This window comes from Lichenostomus cassidix, chromosome 1 (genome assembly GCF_008360975.1).
Source record: "Lichenostomus cassidix isolate B80296 chromosome 1, HeHo_3.0, whole genome shotgun sequence".
Classification (NCBI taxonomy): domain Eukaryota; kingdom Metazoa; phylum Chordata; class Aves; order Passeriformes; family Meliphagidae; genus Lichenostomus; species Lichenostomus cassidix.
Window position 1 is genome coordinate 40,494,071 of NC_139479.1, and position 26,357 is coordinate 40,520,427.

Below are 26,357 nucleotides of genomic sequence, written 5' to 3' on the forward strand. Positions count from 1 at the left end.
CCAGGAGGACAGTAAATGATTAGATGCCAGGGGCATTTGCTCAGTGTTGGGGTTTTCCCCCTCTCTTCATTTCAATGCGAATACTTAAAGCTGTAAACTTTACACTGTCTTCTTCCTCTGTTCTTCCAGAGCACTTACTTTTTTGTTTATACTCTGTCATGCTGATCTTTAGAGAAAAGGTGATGTCTGTCTTCAGTTAGAGAGATTTGGTTTAGAATGTTAATGGTTCGTATGCAGCAATCTTCTCATTACACAGGATAATGGACAGTTTCAGAAGTACTGTTGCTGTCTACCACTGGTGTTTGCTTTCTCTTCCCTCTCAGTGAAATAGGGCAATTTATCCTAGATGCTAAGCAGTTAATGAAGAACCTTCTGGTTTTGTTACAATTTGTAATTATGAGAAAATCTGTGCTTGTCAAGTGTGGCTAGCACAGGTCTTTCCCATGAGAAATCCTTTTGTGTTTTATAAATAAAGATAAGGTTTGGATGTTATTAAAAACAGTGTCCCAAGACTTGGACGGTGCAGACCTGGCCAATCAGGCCTAGGGGGAGGTTTTTGACTGACCAATCTGGGTGACTTTTGAAAACTCTATATATATGATGAAATCAAAACAATAAAGGCTTTTCCTTCTTGCCACTGAGAACTGACTTCCTTACTCTGCTAGCTGCTCAACAGCGACAGCCAAGTAAGATAGGAGCTTAACTTTCTTGGAGTTTACGGAAGGAGAAACTAAAACCAAAGTAGAGTGCTGGGGTTCCTGTGTTTGTTCAGATCAGATTTGCTGTATGGTGGTCACTTGGTTAAGTTGTAGTTAAGTATTAAGTACAAATGACATCTTTGTTATGCTAAGATTATCCTTTTATTCAGTAAGAAAAAAATGCAATTTTCTGGCATGAAATAATAAAACTTCTTCAAACCCATGGTTACTTCTGTTTTCCAGCCATTCAGGATTCCACACTGATGAGTATGTGTACTGAGGAACAGCCAAGCAAAGAAGGGTATTCGCAAGGGTTAACATGAGCTTAGGTTTACCAGGTATGTGATAGAGAGGCAGACTCTTCCAGGACATTATTGAGAACACTAGTGTTAGTTTTTTGCTCTAAATCCTTCCGGAAAAAAATTGTCTTTGCTATCCACTATGGTATGAGGGTTCAGGGTGGCTAGCTCTCTCTGTGCTTAAGGATGAGTATCTTAAAGTCTTCAGGATTTGGGATGTACCATTTAGATTAAGAGAAAAAATTAACCATATATTTAATGTATGTTTATATGTATATATATGTATATATAAAACCTCATGAGGTTAGTATAATACTTTGTTCCTTCTCCCTTCATTAATTCCCCAGTCCCCTCATAGAAGAACAATTCTTCTCTCTCCTGTCTCAACAACCAGCCAAAAGTAAACAATTACAGTTAGCTTTCCAGAATATTTCTTGGTATTTCCTGACTAAAAAATGGTAAAATGGTTTAAGGAAGAGTTGGCAGTTCCTACCTTTAGTCAGCTAATGTTCCCTTACCATTGGAGGCAAAAAAAATGGATGTTCCTTTAGACAAAAGATACCTGCAGAAACTTCTGTAAATTTATAGTCTCAGAACTGGGAAATACAGATGGTTTTAGCTTTAGAAGTGTCGTTTTTTTTTCTATTAAACTAACAATATAGAGAGAATATTATTTTTCTTCAATATTTTCAACAGAAAACTAGTTATGCTAGATTTATTCTAATATTAAGAAATCTTATCTAAGAAGCGCTTTCAAAATAAAGACAAATTTGAGAGAAAAAAGTGCCTTGAGGTTTTTATAAAGCTGACAAGTTTTAATATTCCAAATATGTAGTGACAATGATCTTTTTCATAATTAAGCTACAAGTAAGATTTAATATTGAATTCAAAGCCATTTACTGAATGCTGCTTATATTTAAACCCCCAAAAATCCCCAAGAGAAAATATGGAAAAAACAATTCCAATGTATTTTTTAAAATTCAGATAAGAAAAAATAAACTCTGCTGCACCTCAATTTAATAACCAATGTTGCTCAGCTACTACCAAAGGCTTAAGGACAGTGTTTAGAAGTGATTGTTCAGAAATAAGTGTTTTTCTAAGATTATGAGGGCTTATACAGATGATTTTGTTCACCTGCTGAGTGTTCAAGAGTGGAAATGTCCAATCTGACGCTTTCCAGAAGTGTTTGTTTGCTTGAAAAATAGAAATGTTCCTGTGGAAAAATAGGATTTAATTAATTTTTGTCCCATCTTAGCCACCTACTAAAGCAGTATTATTATGTACTTTTAATAGAGACACAAACATTCAGTTGAATGCAAATTCCCAGGTTTCTGAAATGATCTGCGATGTTTTTAGCTTAAAATGTAGTGCTGTGAGCGCTGCTTAATTTGTTAATGCCTTCGTGCTCTGCCTCTGTTGTTTGTACTTCTCATGAGATGCAAGATGTTCCAATGCTTGTTGAGTACTTGTTATTAATTTTAAAGGAGGCATGGAGGTGTTTTGAATAGAAATCTTACATATTGTTCAATTAAATGGGCAAAAGTATAACAAGTTAATACAACTAAAGACAGTACATTTTCATTAGATATTAAGAAAAAACTTACTTGCTGTTAGGGTAGTGAGGTACTGGCACAAGTTGTCCAGACAAGCCTGTAGATGCCCTGTCCCTGGAAGTGTTCAAGCCAGGTTCTGGAAAGTGTCACTGTACACTGCAGGGGGTTTGGAACTACGTGACCTTTAAGGTGCCTTTTAACCCAGGCCCCATTCTATGTTTCCTTGATTCTGTGGGTCTTGGAAGAACAGAAGAATACATTCATTCTTTGGCTCTCTCAGGAGGAGATGCAAAAATACTGTTCCAGCTAGTGACCTGCAGCACTTTGGTAGCTTTAGGTTGTATCTGAATTACTACAGAGTAAATGTGATGAGCTTCAGCATGGAAGAAGATGGCTTTAAAGACCTTTCATACCTCTGACTGTATGTATGTATGTATGTACATACATGTATGTATGAAAAAAACATTGGTGTAAAGCAGAGATTTATACTTGTCTTTCATCTCATCTTTAAAGGGGTGATGGCTCTTCCTAACGGAACTTGACCAGCAAGGTAGAGAGTGCTGTTGGGTGTAAGAGGAAGTGTGATGGGTGTAACACTTGCTGCTTAGACCAAATTTTCCTTTTGCTCTATGCCTTTCTGTTGTGATACTAAAGCAATTCAGAGAGGAAACAGAGCAAGGAAGGCAGTAATTTTAATTAATGAATTTTATCCTCAAAGTCTTTTCGATCTAATTTGGTCTTCTGATTTTCTGTTGATTCTTCCAAATGCTTCAGACTTATTCAGACAAAAGCCTTTTTCTTCACAATTGTCAAATTTCATTGAGTCTCGAGTCTTGGTGATAGAGCTTAATTGTCAGCAAAATAAGTCTTGGTTTCTGTAAATTGTTTGATCCTCAATCGGTTTAGAAGTGACAATATACTTTCATTTACAGGGTTTAGATGCTGTTTTCATGTGGCATGTGGAGCAAAGTTGGACCAACCGAAAACATTGAGTTGTTTTTTGTCAGGAAGGCTTAGACAAAGAGCTTAGTCTCAGATCCTTTAAAGTTCAAGCATCTGCCACTAGGGGCAAAAATTATTTTCCTGTAGGCATTCATCTTTTATTGTATATTTACTGTGCTGCTTCACTTGGTTGATAATCTAATTTAAACCTCGGAGATGATTCATACCTCCTCAAGGGGATTCACAGCTAGTTTAAATTGTCTGATGTCAGAACTTTCCAGTTCTTCTAGGATCTCTTTTCTGAACATAATGGTCCTTTGAGTGTTTGAATGCGCAGAGGAGGAAAGAATGTGACCCATGCAAGTGGTAACACTTGAGAGATGCAGTTTTACAGCATAACTCGGATTTGTTTTCAATATTTATTTGAATTTCTAGTTCTGGTAATTTGTGATGTCTTGACTTAATTTGGGTCCTAATTGTGCCAGGTGGTCCATTGTGGAGAGACTTCTGCAGCTATGAGTGTGGTGCCTTGTTGAAGTAAGGAACCTTCTGGAACGTAGAACATACATGTGCTGTGCTAGATACTTTTGTTTGATAAGTCCAGCATTCTGTCTACCAACTGTAATATGACCGTTTTCCAGATTATGAAATCTGGAATTTGAAATGGATTATGAAATGTTACAAAACCTTGATGTCAAGGCGCATTTCCATTTCCTTTCTTCAGAAAACCAAAAGAAAGAAATAAACAAAACTGCAATTGTCCAGAAGATCCTAAAAGGTTTTAGAATGATCCAAGCACTTAAACTTGTTTGTGACCCATTCCTGAAGGCGTGACCACTCTATAGTTGACCACTAAGAACTTTAGGAATTGAGTGTTCATATTAGGAATGTGAACAGCTATTTAAGAACTTCTTCCCTAGAGTCAGGCAAGGACAAAACAGACATTCGGAAAATTAAGAGGTGTTGTAAATACCATTCAGCTGTGATGAAAAGTTTATTGGATGCTTTTCATATGCATTCTAAAGTTAAGCTACATTTTGAAGACATACGTATCAGAGCCAACATTTGTTCCCCAAATATTGTAATTAAATAAACTACTGTGCTAAGTTGTTACTAATTATTACTCTGTAATTTTAATAGTGCTTGGTATATTAACCCAACTGTGCCTTTTGTGTTTTTTTTGCTTGGAGGTATAGTCTTGTTTCATATGTTTTAATGATGTATCCACAAATTGATCCAGAATCGAGTTCTGTGCTCATGCTGTTTTGTGAAGAGGGAAACAAAACCACAAGATATTCTGTCATTAGCTTTCATTATTATGTATGTATTTTTCCATTTTATTCACGCTTTATCAGAAATGTGGTGTCTTTTTCAATGCAGAGTAATTTTAAAGCTGTTGTTTTAAAACAACTTTTCCCAAAGTGTCTGGGGTCAGACTAGGATCAGTGATTATTTACAAAATCTTTAGTGCATTTTACAAAATATAGCTTGTGCTTCAGGTCCATTAGAGGATTTAGTAGTGGTTTATGTATTGGATATGGATACTTGAGTGATATGTATTTTTGCCATAGTCTTTACATGGCTGCGCTAGTTGTTCTGTTTGTTGCAGTCCTGGAAGTTGTTTCATCATAATGTGTCTGTTCTAGTTTCAGCAGAAAAGCTGCTAGATATAAAAATGCAACCAAACCAAATTGTGGTGAAAATGGGTATCAGGAAAGCAAAATCAATGCATAAATAAGTGAACTGTTAAGATGGAATGACGGGCATATTTTGAAGAAAGAAAGATATAACTTTTACTTATAATTCCTTTGCCTGAAATCTTAATTGGTCTTGTGAAATCTTAAGACCCTGTGTGAATGAAATTAAGCACACTAATCAGAGTATACTCTAAGGAGACACAACCATCGGTTTACCCGGCAGTTCTAAAGTTAGCAGAGTGAAATATGCTCCTGTAAGAGCAGTTTAAAGCAAGGGTAAAATCCTCTGAATTGTTTTCAAAAGACATCACGTTCAAGAGATAGTAAGTCTTGCCTTGTCTGTCAGAGTACAACCTCATGAGTAGTCTGTATGTGCCTATGGTTATGCAGTACGTCCTGGATGCACTTTGCCATCTTCCTTCAGGTGACAGTATCTTTTTGATTTCCACATTTTAGTTCGGGAGCTATTTCAGAATCTGATCTCTCACTTGCTGTATTTCCTATATTTTTCAGTGTGGAACACCCTTTCTGTTGCCTTTACGGCTCATGTGTTGTTATTCACCTCTCTTTCTGGCTCTCTTGACACTCTGTTTTCCAAATCATCAGTTCAGGCACTTTTCTGGTCTTAAGTGGTGCAATCACCTTCGGTTCACCTTCTGTTCTCACTTGCTTTGTCCCCAGCTCTTCCACACTTCTAGCCTATGTCTCACTGTGCTGGGCTTTGTGCCTTGGTTGTGCATGGGTTGGCATTTTTACCTTTTGCCATTCCATGATGAAGGGGAATGGAAGAAGCAATGTTTAAGGAAGAGAGAGGAGAGGAAATGGGGAGTGGATATGTAGTGAGTGAAACTGAGGGTGAAGGAGAGGACACATGCAAGCAGGGCAAACCCAAACCAATATGTACACAAAGTTCTCTCATCATCTAAAGGCCCCAGCTTTGGTGAGTTATGTGACTGCCAGCTTGTCTCTTGACAGTTGTGTCTTGCAGATGCTCCCCAGGGCCAGATGGAGGGAATACTGTTTTTTTAATCTTACAGCCCCAATGAACTGTGAGGGAGTCTAACAGGAGCTGTAGGCAGGAGTGTGACTTGGTTTGAGCATTAGCCTTCTCCCCATGCAAAGCTTCTGCACCTGGTGACTGGAGCTGTTGGCACATTCCAATGTTTTTAAATCCCTCCCTCATAATTTTGCTTGTTTATCTTTAATGCTTACATCTTTGTAACTTCCTGCTCACTGTGCACTAAAATTCATTCACAGGCCTGCACTTTTTCATCTTAAAATAATCTGTTGAGATGCACCAGTAGCGTTGTAACCGCAGTACACTGACAGCAGTTAAACATATCGGTGGGGAAACTCATTAATTCCGTGACCCCTTTGTGTTCCTGTACTTGAAAACATATCTCGTCCTGCAACTTTCTGTTCCAGCTTACTGCTCCGTCTTCCCTTAGCTCGTTATTCCTTCTGTGTTGGTTTCTCTGAGCTGACACAACAGACTCTTCAGGGCAGGGCATGCTGCTGGCTACGTGATGGTCCAGCCTGCATCCTAGTGAGGCTCTGCCTCCTGCTTCACATACGTTAATCCTCTTCTGGGTGTTTCTGCCATGCAGACAGCAAATGGCAACGTTCTCAGGAGTCCCTTGTAGTGAGCAGCACTCTTCTATTTTAGCCTGTTTATTTCTTTATGAGTTCGTAGTGCTGGGCAGCTGTAAATCAGAGCTTCACAGTGAAGTCTGTCTTTGAACTGAACAAAACCATTTAAAAGAGTTTGTAAATTGTATTCACTTCTGCTTGAATGACAGTTCAGTCAAGTAATTTTTTTCCTCCTTCATGTGAGTTGTTTCATCTGTTCATAGAGAAGTGAAGAAATACTGCTGCTAACATATTTATCATTCTAAGTTCCTCATTATTTAAAAGCAATGAAAAATACAAAATTATAGGGTTTTTTTTTTAAATTTTAAGCAACATATGTAAGCATATGTTTTCAAATAAATTAACCTCTAGCATTCAGCTGTCAAAAAATCTACAGGGATTTATTTAAGGTATGTTTATACATAAACATTAAAGGTTCTTTGGTTTTGATTTATGTACTACTAATGTTTTAGTGTGGTCAGCAGCTACTTCTCATTTGTAGCTGCTTATTCCTAGTGTATTTTTCTTTTTTGTTTCTGAGATGAAGCTTTCTTATAGTTGCCCAGTAGAGGAGTACAGTAGAGTCAAAGGCAGTGCAATATAACTTTTCAAAATGCTTAGCATTTAATAATTTAATTATTAAAATGTCTTTCTTTTAATGTAATGGATGTAATAAATAAAATACAGTAGAGAAGAGGTTGTATTTGGGGTTTTTATCTCATTTGATTTCATTTAAGTATTGTTAATTATAGTTTAGGCTGTAAAGAGGTTTGTAGTGATATTTTGTTTTCCCAGAAGCCAATGGCCCAAGGAAATACATTGCCAGACTATATGTGTATTCTTTTGGACAACACTCCATGCTAGAATAAAAATCTTGGGCTGTGGTTGCCTTCGTCTTTTCTGAGAGAAAATATTTTTGGTTGTTTCTGAGGCAAGAATTGCAAGTGGAATTTGGTGCCAGCCACAAAACAGAAGAGTAGGTGAAGTCATCCCTCCTTACACCCTACAGCTCGCTTCCCTGGAAAGGATCCATTCCGTGCCCTAAATTAGGCCTCCCCAAAATACCAAAGGATGCCATTCTAGCTGTAGTCCCTTCCATGCTGATTGCTGTAGCCTTCAGTAATCAGCACCCATTTACCTTCTGCTGGTGCCATACTTTCTACTGATTTTTCCAAAGGATGAATAGCTGTGAGAGCAGGGACTGAAGGACACCCACAGCCAAAGTGCCTGTAGTAGAGAATGAGCGTGCCTGCTGGAGAGGTGGGTGACCCACCTTCAGTGCATTCTCCATGTGATAAAAATAACACATTCCTGTGGATCTCTGGCACACCTTTGCCTCTCTTGTCAGTCTTGACCCCTGGGCTTGGCTGTACCTTTATAAACACAATGACATGTTTCACAGTGTCTTATTTTGTGAATGGTACCTAAGTGGTGAATATAGTTGTTTCCAAATGTTATGTGACTTTCCACCAACATGTGGTTTAAAAAGTCCTAAATTGAAGCGAAATACTTATTTTCACGGGGCATGAGGGTAGGAGGTGTGTATTCTTTAACATAGAGCAAATTTTCCAAGGAAATGCTGTGATTATTTGCACAGCAGACTTAATGAGCTTTCTGATGGCTATACCAGAATTTCTCGTGAGTTCTCTAGTAATGACATTTCATGTGAGGCAGGAAAAAATCCACTGAAAATCATCCGGTGTTATCCATTGTGCATTCTGGATAGCCAAACCCATGGGGTTTTCTAATAATTTTTTTCTACTTCCCAATTTTTTTTATAGTAGGAGTAGTTAAAAAGGAAAATGTATTTCAGGAATCATTGCTTGAGTAAATAATGAATGAACTTTAGAGAGAATCCCTCCTTTCCAAACAATCATGTATTCCAGACGAGGAGAGAAAAAAAAAGAAACCGAAGCTAAAGAAAAGTGAAGGATCAAACTGAAGGAGCATTCCAAGCAGAAGAGAAGGGTTTACAGAGTCAGATGAAGATGGGAAATGCCTCTGCCTTTTGACATGTCCATAGGCTTCATCTTCAGCATGGATGGGCTAGGTAGAGGCCAGAAGTCTTGGCTTGGCTTTCACAAAAGTAGTCCCTATAGAATTCTCTTTTGTGGTTTCAAAAAAGGAAGAAGATGAATGGGGATCTGAATATATAAGATTGGTAAAATACCGCATATTATTTGTTTGCAAAATGATAACCATATAGGCCAGATAGCAGTTTCAACTAAGATTTCAGGAGTCAAATGCTTTATATTCAGTAATGTTGTACTTCTTGACATTTTAGACTGGAGTGATAACTGAGCTCCTCTAGCTTCAAGACCAATTAAAAAAGGGGGGAGGAAGAGGAAAACATTGAAACATTAAAAATAAAGATTCTTATTATGAGAATTAGTTTTAGGATTTAGAATGGTAAGAAAAGCAACAAGTATGAGCAGATTTGCAAGAGCTATGTGAGATCTATCCCACTATTTTCTGAAATGCGGTATTTAAAGCCTATTCTGAATCAAGTCTTGATGGTATAAATATCATAGGAAAAATCCGTTTTGTTGTTGGAAAAGCCTTACCAGAAAGGTGACATATATTTCCATTTTTATTTTAATTCTTGCATTGATATATTTTTATATATATCCCCCAAATATGAAAATAGCTCTAATAGCTGTTTTTCTCCTCTCATGTAAATATTCCAGCTACAAAATACTCTTCAGATATTTCGGTCCATCATGATTTGCAGTATTCTGTTTAATTTATTGTAAACCCCTCCTCCAGCAAAATAACACTTGGGACATATTTTCAACCCAAATTGGATTTGTAGCAGAAAGAACTAGACAACACAAATGCTCTTTCAGAATTGGGTGTATTTGTGGTTGAATATTTTAGTGAAGAATTAAATTCATAATCGTGCTAGTAGAAAGTATAAGACTACATTTTGTAGATAATGTTTCAGGTTTCTATTATACTTCGCTTTGCATTGTGGTGAGAAGTTGAAGTAGGTTAACTTTATATATAAAAAAGAAGAAGAAGGTGGTGTAAATCAACAGAAAATTCTTTTGGTAGTATGTGACTTAACATCTTTTTAAAGGCCAATTGATAAGAAGTTTCAAATGCTTACCATTTTTAATATTTTTTCCCTTCAGAAAGGGTAAAGAGGCCAGTTGGAACTCTTCCTGTACCCCCCTCCTCTGTAGAAGTGCCTTTATTTTTTGTTCAGTTGGATTGTGTCCCTTAAAAATGGGACTTTAAAATCATGTTTCTTATGTTGCAGTATGCGGCAGAAGTTAAGTTCTGCTATATTTTGGCAGTATGTTAGATTTGGTGGCTTCATTTTAGGTTGTGGGGTTTTTTTGTTTTGGTGTGTTTAAATGTAGAATTTTTTTCATTAAACTGAGGGTAATTTAATATAGCTTCAGTGCATGAGTTTTGAAAGGAACAGAGTGGATATCCAGAGCTTAACTTCTACAATGGTTAGAACTTTGTTCTGGCAATCTTCACCACAGGATTACATATTAGGAGTTTGGTATTGCTCCAGGGATTTGAGGAGTATGGGTGTCTGCTTCCATTGTCATTATAATTATGAAGCAGAGGTGTAGTTTTGTACTCAGGTTGTAGGATAAATCTTTTATACATTGCCAGAAGTTTGTACTTTTAGATGATTTTGAAACTTCCTTTTACAATCAATTACAAAAGAAAAGAAAATCGGTGTAATATTGGGATGGGAGTATTATTGCATGGATCAAGAATTAGAAAGTTGCTAATGAATATTTTATCCCAGCTCTAGCATACTTTTTAAAAGAGATCACTTTGTTAGCAAGTATAATACAGCACCAAAGTTAAATTCTGTTTTGTAAATGCTATTTTATCTGGAATTGTCACCAACTTAGTCAATTGGTAATGAGATACAATCAGAAAGGCAGGATGCAGAAGGTATTTTGAGATTTGTCATGAAAGCAATTTCAGAAAGAAGGAAAGTTACACTTCCTTCACTTCCTCCACACAATCAAGAGGTTTTTCCTTTGTGTGCTTCTGTTTTTAATTGAGACTTGAGACACAATTTCTGCATTGTATCTTATGTGAGGAGACTTTAAATGGTGATAACAGATGTTGATACACGTGCTCTTCTGAGTACACCCAAGAAAAAAAGGACACATCAACTGTACCACATAAATTACCAAAGAGATAAAAAAATTGTATGGAGCATTGACCTATTTTGGTTTGCCACAGCAGGGTAATTCCCATCAATAGTATGTGTGGACTAGAAAGCTCCAGAAGCAACTGTACATTTAGGATCAGTGTATTCATACTAGGTAATGTAGATGCCTCCATCAGCAGTAAAAATAAACATTCATTTCCGAAGAAGCCTGTTTTCTGTTCTTATCTTTATCATAGTTGCTCTTCTTTCTTTAAATCCTACACTTTAAAATAAGATCAAACACAGTGTTCATGTTTTCTTCTTGTTTCCTAACTGTTTTCTTGTTTGACAGCATTTGTGTAAAAAGTCCTTTTCAAGTAGTAAATTAATTTGTACAGAAGGCATCCCACCTGAATTCATTACATGCTGGCAGTTTAGATAAATGGATATTATGAGCTCAGCATATTTTGGCCCAGCACCACTGTGCCTATTTGCAAATGTCTAAGAAAGTGATAATATTCCTATCAGTTTCAGGCTGCTAAAGAAAAAAATGGGGTAGAATTTCTTATTTATATTTATAGGATGCCTGTGGGGAAGACAGCAATGCTGTATATGGCAGTTTGTGTGGACATGTGGTGCTAAACATATATTAAAAAAAGATAACAGACCTTTTGACGTTTCTTTTTAGAAATATGGAAGAAAAGCCAGAGTAGATCAGTAATTGACAGCTATGCAGGAGATGCATTTCCAGATTTCTTTCTGAAGAAATATTTCACAAACTTACAATTCCTTTCAAAGTCGGTAATCCATCTTTAATTATTTTGTTGATTTCATAGTTGTATTTTACAAGGTTGATGTAATGTCTGCTTCCTGCCAACATTTGATACAGACAATCCACTTTGTCATTGCTTTGATGAAACGGCAGGCCGCTTGTAGTTGCAGTACTTTTTTTTTTTTTAATTTCTTTTTTTGCTCTGTGTGTACGTGTGTGTGTGTGTGTGTGTGTGAGCTGAGCATGGGTAAAGGCTTATCAGTCACTGAATGCCATGGCTTAACAGCAAGATATGTGGGGAGCTGTCAGTTTGTACCTCAGACAGAGTGGGAAGCGTGTTCAATGTAGCTAAGTGGATGGGCGTTTAAATGTACCCAGTTCTGTACAGCTATTTCTTCTGTTCCTACTTTTTGAGTGTGCTTTTATTGCCACACATACACTTGAGAGCATTATTTTGCTACGAGGCATCCATTTTAAAATGACTTTGTTTTTCTGAGCTGTGACTGGGGCTGTTGGAGTGCACCATTCCTCTGTTTGGGGTCAGGAAGCCCACGCTGCGCCGTGGCTGTTGCAGGCGGTGGTGACCAGGGCGGTGCCGTGGTGTCAGTGGGGTGAGGTACACAGCAGGTTCTGCTTGCTCAGCAAAGCCAGTGGCTGCACAGTGTGTGCTTTGGGATTGACACGGATCCATCCAAGTTATGGGTTGTCCCAGCCCAGTTGAGCATCTTTGTGGCATGACTGCCTTCAAGTGTGTGTGCAATTCCAGTCAGGGTTGCTTATATTTAGTTGCACATAAATGACTAAGTGACTTTTTGAATCCACTCTTAGCACTACAAGTTGCCTTTACACGAGGTGTGGAAGATAATGGCACTTTTTCTTCATGGAGGCTGGGCAGTGGGGATGTTCTGTCTTCGCTGTTTCACAGTAGATTGAGAAACTTTGAATATCTTTTTTCCCCCAGTAAATGAAGTACATGAAGGTGGATATTTAGGCCAATTGCTATGGAGGTGTTTACATTACTATGCAAAGCAGTATTTATTAATAACATTTGCATATTGAAATAAAAAGTGTGATGCAATTAAAATTGCCTGCACTGAGGATTAGCCTGATCTCCCAGGGGAAAAACATTCTGAGAGTGTGTGCCCATACACACACATGCACACACAAGTGGCAAAATCTTTCTATCTGTAGAGGGCCCTTTTCTTAAACCCTTTTTCTTTCCCAAAGAGGTGAATCAGTGAACTAGAGAAGTAGTGACAAAGTATTTCTGCAATGTGTGATGAAGCAAGTGGGTAAAAAGGTTTTGTAAACTCATTGCAAGGTATAGAAAATCAATGTGCCTACTCTCTTGTGTTACACATAAGTATTTCAGTACATGCCCTTGCCAACAAAGTATACTAGAAATGCCAAATACATTTAGAAATAATGTACTGTTGCTCTTAGGGTCCTTGGAATTTAGGTTGCACAACATTGGATACTATGGATGGCATTTGGCTGTTCCAGAGGAGGATCCTAGTTTCTTGTTTAAAAAAAAATTCCTTTTCTGGTGTTTACGTCTTGAGTGTTGATTCAGTTTGGATTATATTTCTTTTATGATAAAGTATGTATAAACATTTTAAAAAGGTGTGGCACAGTCAAGTGTTTTCATTATTTGTATGATAGGTTTGAACATCTATTCCAAAGTATCAGTAGGCACCTGCAGAAGCAAAGTGGGTTTGTAGCACCTGAACACATTCCTATTCATGCAATTAAAGCAGTTTACAGAGCGAGGAAGAAAAGAATATCACATACTGAGGTTTGATGTCCTTTTTCATGGAGGACAAAAGAGGTTTGATTCTTTCACTTCAAGTTTAGCCTAACTATTGTGTAGGGGAGGAGGTTTAATGAATCATTGTTTAACTTTGATACTGCCAAGTATTTGACCATTAAATAGTCTGAAATGTGTACATAGCACTTTGGTGACAGACCCGTATTTAACTGTGATTAATTGGCATTGAATAGTTATTTAATTACTTCGGAAGAAATCTAACAACAGTGTGTGTTCTGATTAAGTTATTTGATGTAAAAACAAACATAAGACTGCTGAAGAGAGCACGTCCCCTTTTGCACCTTGTTACTAACACTGCACACCACTTGGAAGGCTGAGTGATTGAAATAGCAGACACTATTCACCAGTTTGGATTCTGTTGGCATACTTAATTCTTGATTTATTTTTTTGTTAGTGGTTTCATGAAATTTCACTTACAAGTTTTAGATGTAGTATTTTCTTTTTGCTTTTGTAGCCCCTTGCTGGGATAAGTAAAGGATGTTGGTATTAAGGGAGCTTAAATTTTTTTGTGAATTGGGTATGCTGGACTGATCTAATAATTATTGTTTCTTGGCATCTATCTGTATCTGAGAGATGCTTACTTCAGGAGTTTGGGGTTTTTGGAAATAGAAACTATGGTGGGAAGGTAGTGTTGATAGTCTGTAAGTGTAGGAGAAAAGGATTTAAAGGTTTTGGAGAGAAAATGTAATTTTCAGGGTGAGGGGACACGAAAATTGTGCAGCTCCTGCCTTCTTGAATAGCAGGTGCAACAGTTTCTGTAGTCTGAAGAATCATTCTCAAAAGTTAGGTTTGCAAATGCTAGTAGAAACTGTAGTCATAACTGTAAGCATTTTGAGTCCTGACTCCAAATAGGTACTTCAACTTTCATATCTGGAATGTTTTCTCTTGCGTGCTTAATAATGCATAAGCAAGTCACTGATTTACTGTGCTTCCTGTAAGTGGAAACAGTTGTTTCTTCATACCTTGTGAAATAGACCTCGTGTATTGTAGACATCTTTATAAATGAAGCAATTGCTTCGGATGCAATACTATAATGGCTGTGGGGCATCTTGTGGATATTTCCAAAGCATAACACTTCTTCTTGGAGGTGCATTGCTGTCTCTGCTATATGGTGAAGGAACTTGCTGGCTTTAGTGGGTTACTCTAGCTTTCTTCTGTGTAGGACATGCTATATAAAATGCCAGTTCAGTTACATCTGTGTGAACTGGATCTGAAATACATCACCAGACTTGTATTTTCTCTTCTGCTGTCTCTGAGATAATAGAATTGAAAAACAGCAATGACGAAAATAAGGCTAAGGCTTGTGGGTTTGTTGCTTGCCTTTAGCTGTAGAAAAGCATTAATGGTCACTGGATAAACAGTATAGGAAGGAGATACAGACCTCTTAGCAAGAAGCAAAGTATTTTCTTAGTCTTAATGACTTCGGGTGTCATTTTCCAGAATTTCTGTGTGCAAACACTAAATGGCCTGATTTTTCCGTTACTTGAAAATTCAAAAACAATGAAGTTCTGCTACCACAGACTCACTTGAATGTTTATTTGGGAAGCAGCTGATTCATGTTGTCACTCTTTAATTGTATTAGGTGGACTGTGAAAGGTTCCAGTTTCCAGGGTTTGTCTTTTTCATATACCATTTCTCTTGCTCACTCAAATTTTAGTCATTTTACAGAATTACTGTATTTACATTTTAAAGAGGATTAGGCAGATTAAAAGATGTTTTCATGTTTTATTGATAACATCAGATTAATTTCCACTTTCCTAGTGGCAGCTCACAAAATGTCAAAACAGAGGCTGTAGAAACATTATTATCGCTAACAATTTCATAAGGCAGTTAAAAAAAGTACAGTTTTGGCAATTAATTTGCAGGGTGATTACCTATGGAAACTGGAGGAGTTGGTGGTTGGTGGTAACACGGAAGAGACAGTGAAACCAGGGGTTGCTGGGGACAGCCTGGGTTAACTAGGTTTTCTTTCATGACCATATTGCTCAAAGAACTTTACTGGAAGAGGAGGAGAACATTGCCACAGTCACTCTTAATGTGCAGGACAAAGGCAGGTATTCTGCAGCTCTCATCTGTATCTCTGCCAGCTTTTGGTGATGGATAGCACCAGGACAGATCTGTGTCATGCATGCAGCCTAAAGCTCTCCTTGTTGCAACACTGACACTTTCTCAAGAAATGGTTGGAGGTTGTCACAGCCTCCTGCTGGTCTTTTCTCCCCCATAGCCAGGATAGGGAATGGTTCAAAGCTGCTCTGGAGGAGATTCAGATTGGACATTAGAAGCATTTCTTTATCAAGGTGTTGGCCAAAAGCTGCAGCAGGGTTCCTGGTTGATACCCCAAGCCTGTCACTGTTTAAGAGGCATTGGGACAATGCCCTTAGTAACATGTTGTCACTTTTGGTCACCTCTGAAGTGGTCAGGCAGTTGGACTGGTGAAATACTGTGTTGTATTATAGTCTGTCAATTGCTGAAAAATTCCAGAACTGAAGCCTCATAATCTGCAAATGTCTCTGTGCAGCAACTTTAACAGGTGAATCTTCAATAGAACTCTCAGGGGAGGGAACTCCAGAATACTGTTGGAATTGAAATGACCGAGGAATTAAATCTCTTTCAACAGCCAAGTGTTTTATAGTGACCTCTCTGCTCTAGCACTTAAGACCTTGTCAGTTTTGTACGAAATGAGAGTAAGCACAGCACTTTTCCAGGAACATGCTCAGATGTGCTCTTCCACTTTTGTGATGAGGGAGATGGTAAAGGCATTGCTTGATTCCTGGAGGTGCCAGCATTGGCCTGACCTGTGCTGTGACCATGGAAAGTGGCCAGCCTGAGTGACCTTGCTACCTCCTGGCAGTGTCACTTGGGATGGCCTTTGCGCAATGGCTTCTTATGTGAGTCTGAAACCACTACATATAAAACTTACTTGGGGTTAAGAAGCAAAGGGAGATTCTTAGGCTGAATTAAGGTGGGGTTTGCTTGCCGTGGGAATCCTCTGTCCTTGTGTGCAGCTCATCATTGGTGGGTCTCACAGCTTTTCATGGAGGGGCTTAGCACTGTCAGCTCTCCTTGCTATACTCCTTGCTCTGTAAAATAAAGTGAAGTCACTCAGAAGATAAGTGACAAAGCTGGAAACAGGTTTCTAACACCCTGAGCATAGTCTGTTATTCCACCTAGTTTCCCTTATCTGCCCTTCCTGGACACACTGCTAAGGAAAGCCCTATCAACAGGAAGCATTTAACCTCTTTGAATGATTTTCTTTTTTGGCAGTGAAGTCTTGGTTCATTTGAAAATAACCTAGAATGTGATATTTAAGGATATTAAGAAGCCTTAGCTACAGCATGTGCTTCGTCACTCTTCTATTACAAGTCTCCATGTAAGAAAATCATGGGAAAAAGAAAGTTTTAAAAAAATTGCCTTGGGCTTCCTTCTGATGTATCTACCGCGATATAAGTGAAAGGGAGCATCCCCACATGCTATTCCCAGTAGAAAAAGATGAAACAGATTTTTCTGAGTCTTGTGCTGCTGTATACCCTTCCTCTCTGTATGCAAAGCCTAAAATTAGGATGAATTCTGCTGTTGACTGCCTTAAGTAACTGCACTGGGTAGTAAAGTACTGCAGGACAAGCTCTTTGCCGCCAATATCTCTCTTTGGAGTCATGTCCCAGACCTGAGGAGAGAATATTTTATGTATTGTTTGGTGTGGAACAGAAATTGCCTTAAAAAAGGAATGAATGGAAAAGAGCTGTGAGGAGAAAACTAGCATGATGGTTGCTGCAGAAGTTACTTCAGTATCTCTTATCTCTAGATTACGTCTCCAACACTCTCCATGGGAACTTTAAACTTAACTGCTTTCAGTTTAATGAGCTCCTTTGAAAAGGAAAAAAAAAGTCTTTTGTTGCCAGTGCAGTGAATATGTTTGTACCAGTTAAAAATATAATTGAATCAAGATATATGCAGATAAAAAAGCATTGTGACTACATGTATGAGCATCACACACCTTAGAAATGGCCAGATTCCCATCCCTGGTTTGGTTTCTTTCCTGGTGAGTAGAGATACTGATTAATAGAGAAAGATACTAATCCACTTATGGGTGGCAGCGCTGTGACTTTAATTATTAAAGAACTCTTCATATAACTGATTTTTTTCACTCAAGTAGAACTAGGGAAAATAGAGAAATGTAAATGCTTCACTGACAGCAGATTAAAAATCGTTTTATTAGCTTTAATAAAGATCAGTATTGTCAAGGTTTTGAATAAGTAAATGTAAGGCTGCATGAATGCAAATCTATCTCACATTTTATTTAAGAAACGCCTGCAATTTGAATCCATGTATAACGTTGAGGGCTGAAAAGAGAAATGCTAAAAAAGATCAGTTAGATCAGCTATGATCTATCTGAGACGTGCATGCACTAGTGAGTTTCAGTCAAGGGTAGGAGCAGATTCTGGCTGATGTTGATTGATGAAACTTGCGTTATGTTGTCTGAACTGTAAACCTTTACCTGCACATATTAAGCGTATAAAGAATGTGTGTTTCACCTGTTAAATTCTGTTGGCATATTATGTTAAAAGCCCAGTTAATTTTTTTTTTCTAGCTTTTTAAGTAAAGGTTTTAGATTTGGGTAGAAGGCATTTGTAAAAAATTATTCTTCTTCAAAATATATTGCAGTGGTTGTAGAAGATTCCCTTCATAGGGGTTTCCAAAATTGTCTTTTTATTTTAGAGTCCAGCTGTTTCCTTTTAATTGTTTTTGAAATTGTAAAACATGGATCTTTTCAGGAATGATATTTACTTTCCTTTTGCTTTTCTTCTCAACCCTGTTTCTATAGGAAGAATCTTAAATCGTTTCTCCAAAGATATTGGCCACTTGGATGACTTGCTTCCGTTGACATTCCTGGACTTTGTGCAGGTAATTCAGTTGCTACTGACAAAGACTTCTGTACTGCATTCTGCATTTAGATTCCTGTATGCTTTGCTGAAGATCAGCTATTTGTCACAAATGTAGCTGAGTTGAATGAAAGTACTTGTTTGTGAAAGAAAGGTGCGGTTGAAATTTAACGTGTCAGTAAAAAGCTAACATGAGTAATAACTGGCAGGTAGGAGTGGCTATACACAGCTTGCTATTATGTCAAGATTTCAGTTCATAGTAGCTACATGCTTGGTAAATTGCTCCTGATTTGCCTCCAGGCAATCTGGCAAGCTTATTGCTGTTACAAGAAATATGTCCATAGTAAAGAAACAATCAGCTCACATGAAAAGATAGCACAGATTAACCTAATTACATGTCTACTTCCACAAAGAATCAAATGCTTACCACACCATTTTGGATTAAAATAGGTGTGGCTATTTACAAAGAAAAGATTAGTAGTAATAGGGTGAATATAATAACCTTAATAGGAACAAGTGAAATAAGTTGCTGCAGAAAAGAAAGATGGACAAAGCATCGAAATTTTGATGATGGTGAAATGATAAAGGATTATATATGACATCAAGGTAATTTTTCTGTTGCGGTTGCTATTAATCTTTCTCGTAAAAAATTGCAGGAGGATAAATCTGAAAAAAAATGATCATACTGTATGAAAATAATGTGAATCACAGAATACACAGAATTATGGAGGCTGGATTAAAAAAAGTTTTAGTGGATTATCTGGATCCACACCTGTCATGCTCAAGTCAGAAATGTTTCTTAAGGTGATTTTGCTAGCTTTGCTTCATCTCTGAAAGATAATTCATTCGGGATGTAAACTCTGTTTTGACTTACTGAAAAATAAACCAAAGACATTTCAGGTTGAGCAGTTTTATCATGTTGTTCTTGCTGAACTCTTGAAAATAGGAAAAAAATTATTCCTAGGAGTTAGTAAAAATGCTTATTAAGATAAAGTATTTTTTGTAGTTTAGTGAAGTATCTGAAATTGAGGTGTATGTCTTGTTTTTCAGACTTTACTGTGCCACGTGTCATTTTGGGGAAGAAAGGAATGTGGTGTATTTTACCTATCAATTACAGCAGTTGGGGTTTTTTTGTGAGTTAGGGAGTTGCTTACAGTGAATGTTAGGATTTTTAGTTCATGCCCATTTAATTTAATTTAAATTAATCTTGAAAGTGCAATATAGTTTTTCTATAAAAACAATGCTCTTTTACTTCTGGTACAGATTCCAAGTTTTCTTCAGTCTTGTTAACTGTCTTGTTAGACAGAATATATTATTTTATTTCAGCTCTCTTGAGACTATACATATGTGCCTTTCTTTTTGACTGGAAGTTCAGTTTGTCATGCAATCCTTATTCTCTTTCCTTAGCATACGGTTTCCATCCACAAAGTCAAACCCATCTAGTCTGCACAGTGTGCTTGTCCTCAGGACCAGAGGGGTTTATATGTGCATTAGTGTGTCCCTTTTACAGTAGACTGCACTATGTCCTGCTCATCGCCAGAGCATCCTCTGTGATCCTGAGATAAAATGATTGGCCATTTTCCTTAGTTCTGTACACTTACACTACTGTGAGAGTTGTGTTGCAAGACCCACTTGCCATGGTGGTTTTATAGCAAGAAACTGAGTGGCTGTTTTGCATGCCCTGGCATGTGGTTTAAAGGCTTGTGGGGTTGTCTGAGGATGCAGAATATGCTGGGAAAATGCTACAGAAGTCTGCAAAACCAGAGGGAGCCAAAATTGGTGTGATCTTGTCCATACTTCCTTTTGGGAGCAGACCCTGAAGCAAGCTGTCTTGAGAATTGCACTGTCTTACTTTTGACAGAACAAACTGATCTGCTTCAAAAGAAACCTGACAAAGTGTGTGCTGTGTGTGCATGGCACATGGTACAGAGGACCCAAACATCTACTAGCAGATTGGAAAACCTAGTGATTTGACCAGTGTATAGATACTTTAGGCAGTGTGTGCTTTCTGAAGCTGGACTGCTCTGGAATGAAAGTGTGAAGGCTGTTTCTCTAGATGTGATTGTTTTCTTCTTTCAAGCTCCTACTGTAAACCACATTTGGTAAATGCTTTCCTTCATCTTAATTAATTTATGCATTTCTTTTAAAATGGCTATTGAGTTATTTGTCAAATTCTGGAGTTTGTTTTTTAAATGAAAAGTTTTTGCTTTCCAAAAAACAAAGTAGATTTTACAAGTCCAGTATACTATAAAAAAGGCACTGTGTTTCAAAGCTTTCCTGCTCTATTTGGCATCAGAAAAGAAAATTTAGGTTCTTACTGTTGATTATTAATGCACTTCTATCCATAAGAAAAAAACATTTCCTTCTTGGCAGGTTTTCTAAAACTTGCTCTTCTTGATCAGCGGGCTTCTTGCTTAGTGGATGCTTTTGAAATTCAAGAGCAAAGATATATTTATTTCTGATGAAGCACAGATTTTTACAAAGGATAACTGTTATCAATTATGATAGAGATCTTTTGTCACTTGTTTTGTTTGCAGGTGTCTTTTATAACACTTCTTATAATCCCTTCAGGAAGAAATATTTTCTCCTTTCTAAAAACAGCATTAGCTGGATATAAAAGCTGTGATCCCAGCCATTATTGTTGATTCTTTGAGAGACATTTCCCAACATTCATTGTTTAAATGGTTGTCAGGAGGAATCAAGTGAAACTTAATAAACAATGCAGTAACTGGTTCATCTTACTTTGTGTGTAGAAGCTTTTCTTGAGCGGATTTGCATTGAAGAAGTGGTCGTTTTTCAGAGTTATTGCAAGGATCATTGTGAAACATTCCACCCTTTTACTATATTGGCAAGTGAGTGTATCATTTCAGCACAAATAAACACAACGTGATTGGGCACCCAAAACCTACAGTACAAGCCGATTTAAATACTGATAAATAAATAATAAAATGCAATCTACCAGTTTCAAGAATTTTGTAATTGTACTGAATACAGATTTTTAAGCAATGCTAAAAATTGAGAATATTCTTTTTGGAGTGCCTAATAAGATTTATACACTGCACTACAGCCATAATGAGTATTATTAGTCTAGACAGCTATACTGAATGAAAATTAATTCCTTGATCAGAAAGAGTTTAATTTTTTACTTCTTGCATTGAGTTAAGGAGAATAAAAACTCTCTTTGAGAGAGTGGATAGTCACTGTACACTTTCTCGTTAAAGCAAAAATAAAAGGTATGTGGCAAGCACATAAAATGCATCATGAACCTTGTGTATTCTTTTGAAAATCTGGTTAGATTTTACAAAACTGTTACTTTGCAGTTCCTCCCAAAGTAGCAACTCTTGACTGCATTTAAAGTTTCCTGCCATCTTTTCATTCTTTGGTTTGAAGTGCATCAAAATATAACACATCTGTCTTGAGAGACTGAAGGCAAGAGAAGCAGTCCTCACTAGAAGGCAGTAATTTTTTTCTTCTTATGAATTTTAACAGAATATGAGACATGTCATGTTAGTGCAGTTGACTGTGTTTTGTGGAAATTACTGCTGTATCTGCTTGGTTTATGAATTAAAAATAAGTCTCTTTTATGAGAACATATTTACGGCTATGTTTGACTACATGGCTGGAGCAGAACTCTGTGGGTAGATGTGAAGTAGAAAAATTGAGAAGAAGCCAAAGGTTAAGTTAGGCATTTCAACTAAGATATCTTTAATTGTACATTTACAGTCCAGTTCAAAGCTCATTCAAATAAAAAATAAGCTTCAAAATCTTCAGTCTAAGCCTGGGCCTTGTCTTCTGCAATGAATTCTGGCTGACCATAAGGTTCCACACCAGCTCTCCTAAAAAATAAAACAGAAAACCATGCTATGTTCGCTATGACACTTGTTATTTCTACCAAATACGGCGCTAAATCTATTTGTAAAATCAGGTAGTTATCAGTAGGTAGGTTGATTGAGGTAGTCGAAAAGCTAAATGAACTTGTTTGGTGGGGATAGTGGGGTTTTGGTGGGTTTTTTGTGACCTTATATATTTTTCAGTATTGTTAGCCGTCTTAGCCTCAGTTGTGCATCCTGCTTTCTTTTTTTTAGCCATGGTTATGTGGTTTTGGCAGGGGTTTTTCAGCTAAGTTGGAATCTTCTCAGGTAAAGAACAACTTGTGTGAAGGCCATTACAGTGCTTTAAAACATTCAAGAAGATTTAAATATCTGCTTTATTTAGATATAAATATCCTGCCTTAACCTCTGTGGGAGTATAAGGCTCTGTTGATGTGGACTTCGCTGGTAGATGTGGAGTCTGTGGTTTAACATCAGAGACTCACAGAATGCTTGAGGTTGGAAAGAATCTTAAAGACCATTTAGTTCCAAACCCCCTGCCAGGGACAGGGACACCTTCCACTAGACCAGGTTGCTCAAAGCCTCATCCAGCCTGGCCTTGAACATTTTCACGGATGGGGAATCTGCAGCTTCTTAGGGCAATGTTTAGCTCTTGAACTCATTAAAACACAATGGGGGAAAAGGTCAGCCAAGAAATAGAATAAAATAATTTAACGAGGGGGTATTAGGAATTAAGAATCCAATATATTTAATAGTGGTGTATGCACATTAGCCCAGATATTCCTAAGTGGCCAGTATTTTGGATGCTGTATTTTTGAGAGCTCATCAAAGGCTTCTTTTTTAATACCTGAATCATATTCTGACTCCAGCTAGATCTGCAGAGGCTTAATGTCTTTGATCTCAGACTATTCCAGATGAGTACTCAAACTGATAAACTACTGCTTGGAAATTAGATCTATAAACTGATTCAGTACATAGGACAATGAAATACATTCCAGACTTCTTTTTAGTTTTTTAAATTATTCTGCTAAATTTTAAAGGGATGATTTTTTCTGTAGTTTCTTGCCCTTGTAATTATTCAGCCATCTTATTACTTGTTAACAGAGTTAATTGTCTGCTTTAGTTTCTAGTGAATTTGAGTAATTAATGTGATGGCCCCTTCATTTTGATTTCTTACCCTACGTTAGGTTGAGAGGAGGGGTAAAAAAATCATGATTTGTTTTGTTTCTGGAGAACACTGTGAACATGTGAACTATCTGCAGCTGCCCTTGAAAAAGGGCAGTGATTTATTGAGAAAAACTGAATTGCAAAACCTTTTTCCTCCCCAAAATCAACAGCTTGACTGAGTTTAAATAACTGACTTTTCATATCCTTTCATCGCACACAAAGACCTAATCCTGAGACTACTTGAGCCACCAATGTAGGCTGTGGCTGAGACCACCACTGAATGTGCCATTCCCTTCTCACTGCACACAAAACACATTGACTGCAGCTTTATGAAGTGAAAATACTGAAGAAAAGGAAAATGTGAAGGAGGTGTCCACAGTCATTTCTTTAAAAAAAAAAAGAGAAAGGGAAAAAAAAAGCTGCTGCATCTGGATATTAGGAACAAAAAGTGCCTCAGACTGGAATAATAGCTTGGGTCACTTGCTTTCGTATGTGCACAAGAGTGGAACTGCCATTCCTTGTTTCAGTACCACTGACCCCTGCATTTTATTGTGTCAAGATGTCAGGGAAAGTGTGTAGAAGGAATTCCAGGATCTTTTAGTTTAACACTGACGTTGTTATTTTGTGCTTTCTGTGAGAGGTAGGATTCCTGAGGAGTTTGTTGTTTTGTTTTTTCCCATTTAGCCAGGTTTATTCTGTATGCATGTGAGAGTTTTAAGAGATATTTTTATTAATTAAAGAGTAATTCTTTCCGTGTGTTTGCATGTGTGTATTCAAAATATGATCATAAGTATCTTTTATGAAAATAACCAGTGATGGGATCTGTGTTAAATGTCAACATACTCTGTTGAGCCTGGTACACAAAACAGACCTGTGTCTTGGATATATTGCATACCTTTTGATTTCCCTTCTGCTGAATCATGGTAGTTTTGCTGTGCTGAGGTTTAAATGAAAAAGAAATAAATTAAAGGAACACAAAACAGTTGTCTGGTGACACTTGACTACTGAAACCTTACAGGACTTTTTCTCGCTGTACCGTCCGAAGATACATATTACAGTGCATCTGGCTGGTGTATAATGAAAGACCAGTTAAAACCCAAAGAAAAGTAACAGGGATATATATTTTTTCATTGATTACTTTTGAGCTCTAATTTCAGAAAAGGCTAAAATGATCATTGCAATAAAAACCTAAATTTTGCCATCGTCATGCAGTATTTGCTTATGTTTTGGGTTTTTTTTTTTAAATAAACCCCACTGTGTTTTTAAAAACAAACAAGCAGACAAATAAAAGGGTGGGAGATAGTGGACAAAGAGGAGACTTGGGTTGCATTTGTGTCTCCAAGACCAACATGCAGAAACTGTGAGTTTAGCACAGATACTTGTCTTAAGTAATGCAGTTTTTATTGACCTTTCCTTCCTCTGTACTTGAATGCCTTGATTGTTAAATCTCAGTAGCCAATTAGTCTTGTTGATGGTGACCATCAGTGGGAGATAACCTATGCCAAAGCTATTGCTGTTCTTTATTTTGTACCTTTCATCACATTACTTTGAATGGAAGGGTGAGTATTTTGCATCATACAGACTGAATATTTACTCAGATTGGTGGTATGTGTGGAGGATAAAATGTGTAAAGTCTGGAGTCACTGCTAATGGGTGCATTCCTGTTTATATATGGACCTCACTTCTCCAAGGAAGGCTAAGTTCTGACTATGGTGGTTATGTATACCCAGCCCAAGCCTTTCCCTCACCCCTTTTCCTACTTATGTTCATTTGTAGAATCTTTATAAGAATAGGTATGCATGCCATTCTCTACACATCAGTGTCAGGGCAGCAGAGATCACTACTGTAACAAAACTAATTTGTGCAGGAGCACAATGTAGCTGCTTTTATATTTTAGGTTTTGTATTTACTTGGTACAAATAAAATTTGAAGATGCAGTCTTTTACCTAACATGGGAAAGAAGGTAATATAATATTAAAAACATGGTGTCATTACCTTCTTGTCATCTTGCCTCCTTTGCCACTTTCCTTGTTTTTCTTGACTCATTTCCTTTTAGTTTTGCACTTCTCCATTTATGTGGTAAAAGTAGATCATCGTTTTGTACTGGGCTCCTTTCATTTTCTCACTGAAATGTGGAATACAGGTAGTTTGAATGTAGTGCTCTTGAAAAATAAAGCTAATTTTCAGTTAGTGAAATGCTGTCTTCTCTATTTTTTTTTTCTAGACCATATGAGCATTTTGAGTTGCAGTCTTTATCTAAATTCCTCTAAAATTTGAGCAGATTGAGGTTTAATGGTAGTTGGTTTTTTTGATAGTTGGAACCTGTAAATACGAAATTACAGTCAGGTTTAAATTATCTCTTCTCCAAATGGGCTTCTGTGTTCTCTTTATCAGATTACTTTCAATACATTTTCAGGTAATAGAAAGCAGGATAGTTGTATGGAAGTCCAGCGATGTGCCTCCTGTTCTGCATGATTTGGAAATTTCCCCACTTTGATTAAGGTGGAATTTGTAAAAGTTCCAGAAAGAGATTCTGTTCATTTCGGGCTGTTCATGTCTGTTGGAAGGTATTTTCTTGTTTGCTTTCCTTACTGTGGAAGAGGGCAAAAAAATACTCTATAGGTGTATTTATGTATGTAAGTGGACTTACATTTTGTAGTTTTCTCCTTTTCTGTTTGGTCTTTCTTTGGGTATATACTACTGCTGTTTTTAGTGACAGAGTGGGAATTTTTACTATTTTTGTTTATGGTATTTCCCTGGCTTTTTAAGCATTATTGCAACCTATCACATCTGTGGCTCAAACTGGTGATTAGTTTTAAGACTTCTGAAAATCATTAACGTTTCTAACACTTCACAGTGGCTAGAAATATTTTAATTCTGCTGTCAGTCATGGAGTGTAACAATCCTGTTCCAAATGGTGATAAGTACAAATCTTC

General features: G+C 37.2%; 1 protein-coding gene across 2 annotated transcripts in view; it reads left to right on the forward strand.

Moving 5' to 3' along the window:
• ABCC4 (ATP binding cassette subfamily C member 4 (PEL blood group)) overlaps nucleotides 1-26,357 on the forward strand; it is a 145,671-nt gene that overhangs the window by 62,941 nt on the left and 56,373 nt on the right. For both annotated transcript variants that reach the window (XM_085057595.1, XM_085057602.1), the window contains exon 20: nucleotides 18,367-18,446. In XM_085057595.1, coding sequence (XP_084913721.1) covers nucleotides 18,367-18,446 — 80 coding nt within the window. The remainder of the gene's footprint in view (nucleotides 1-18,366; nucleotides 18,447-26,357) is intronic.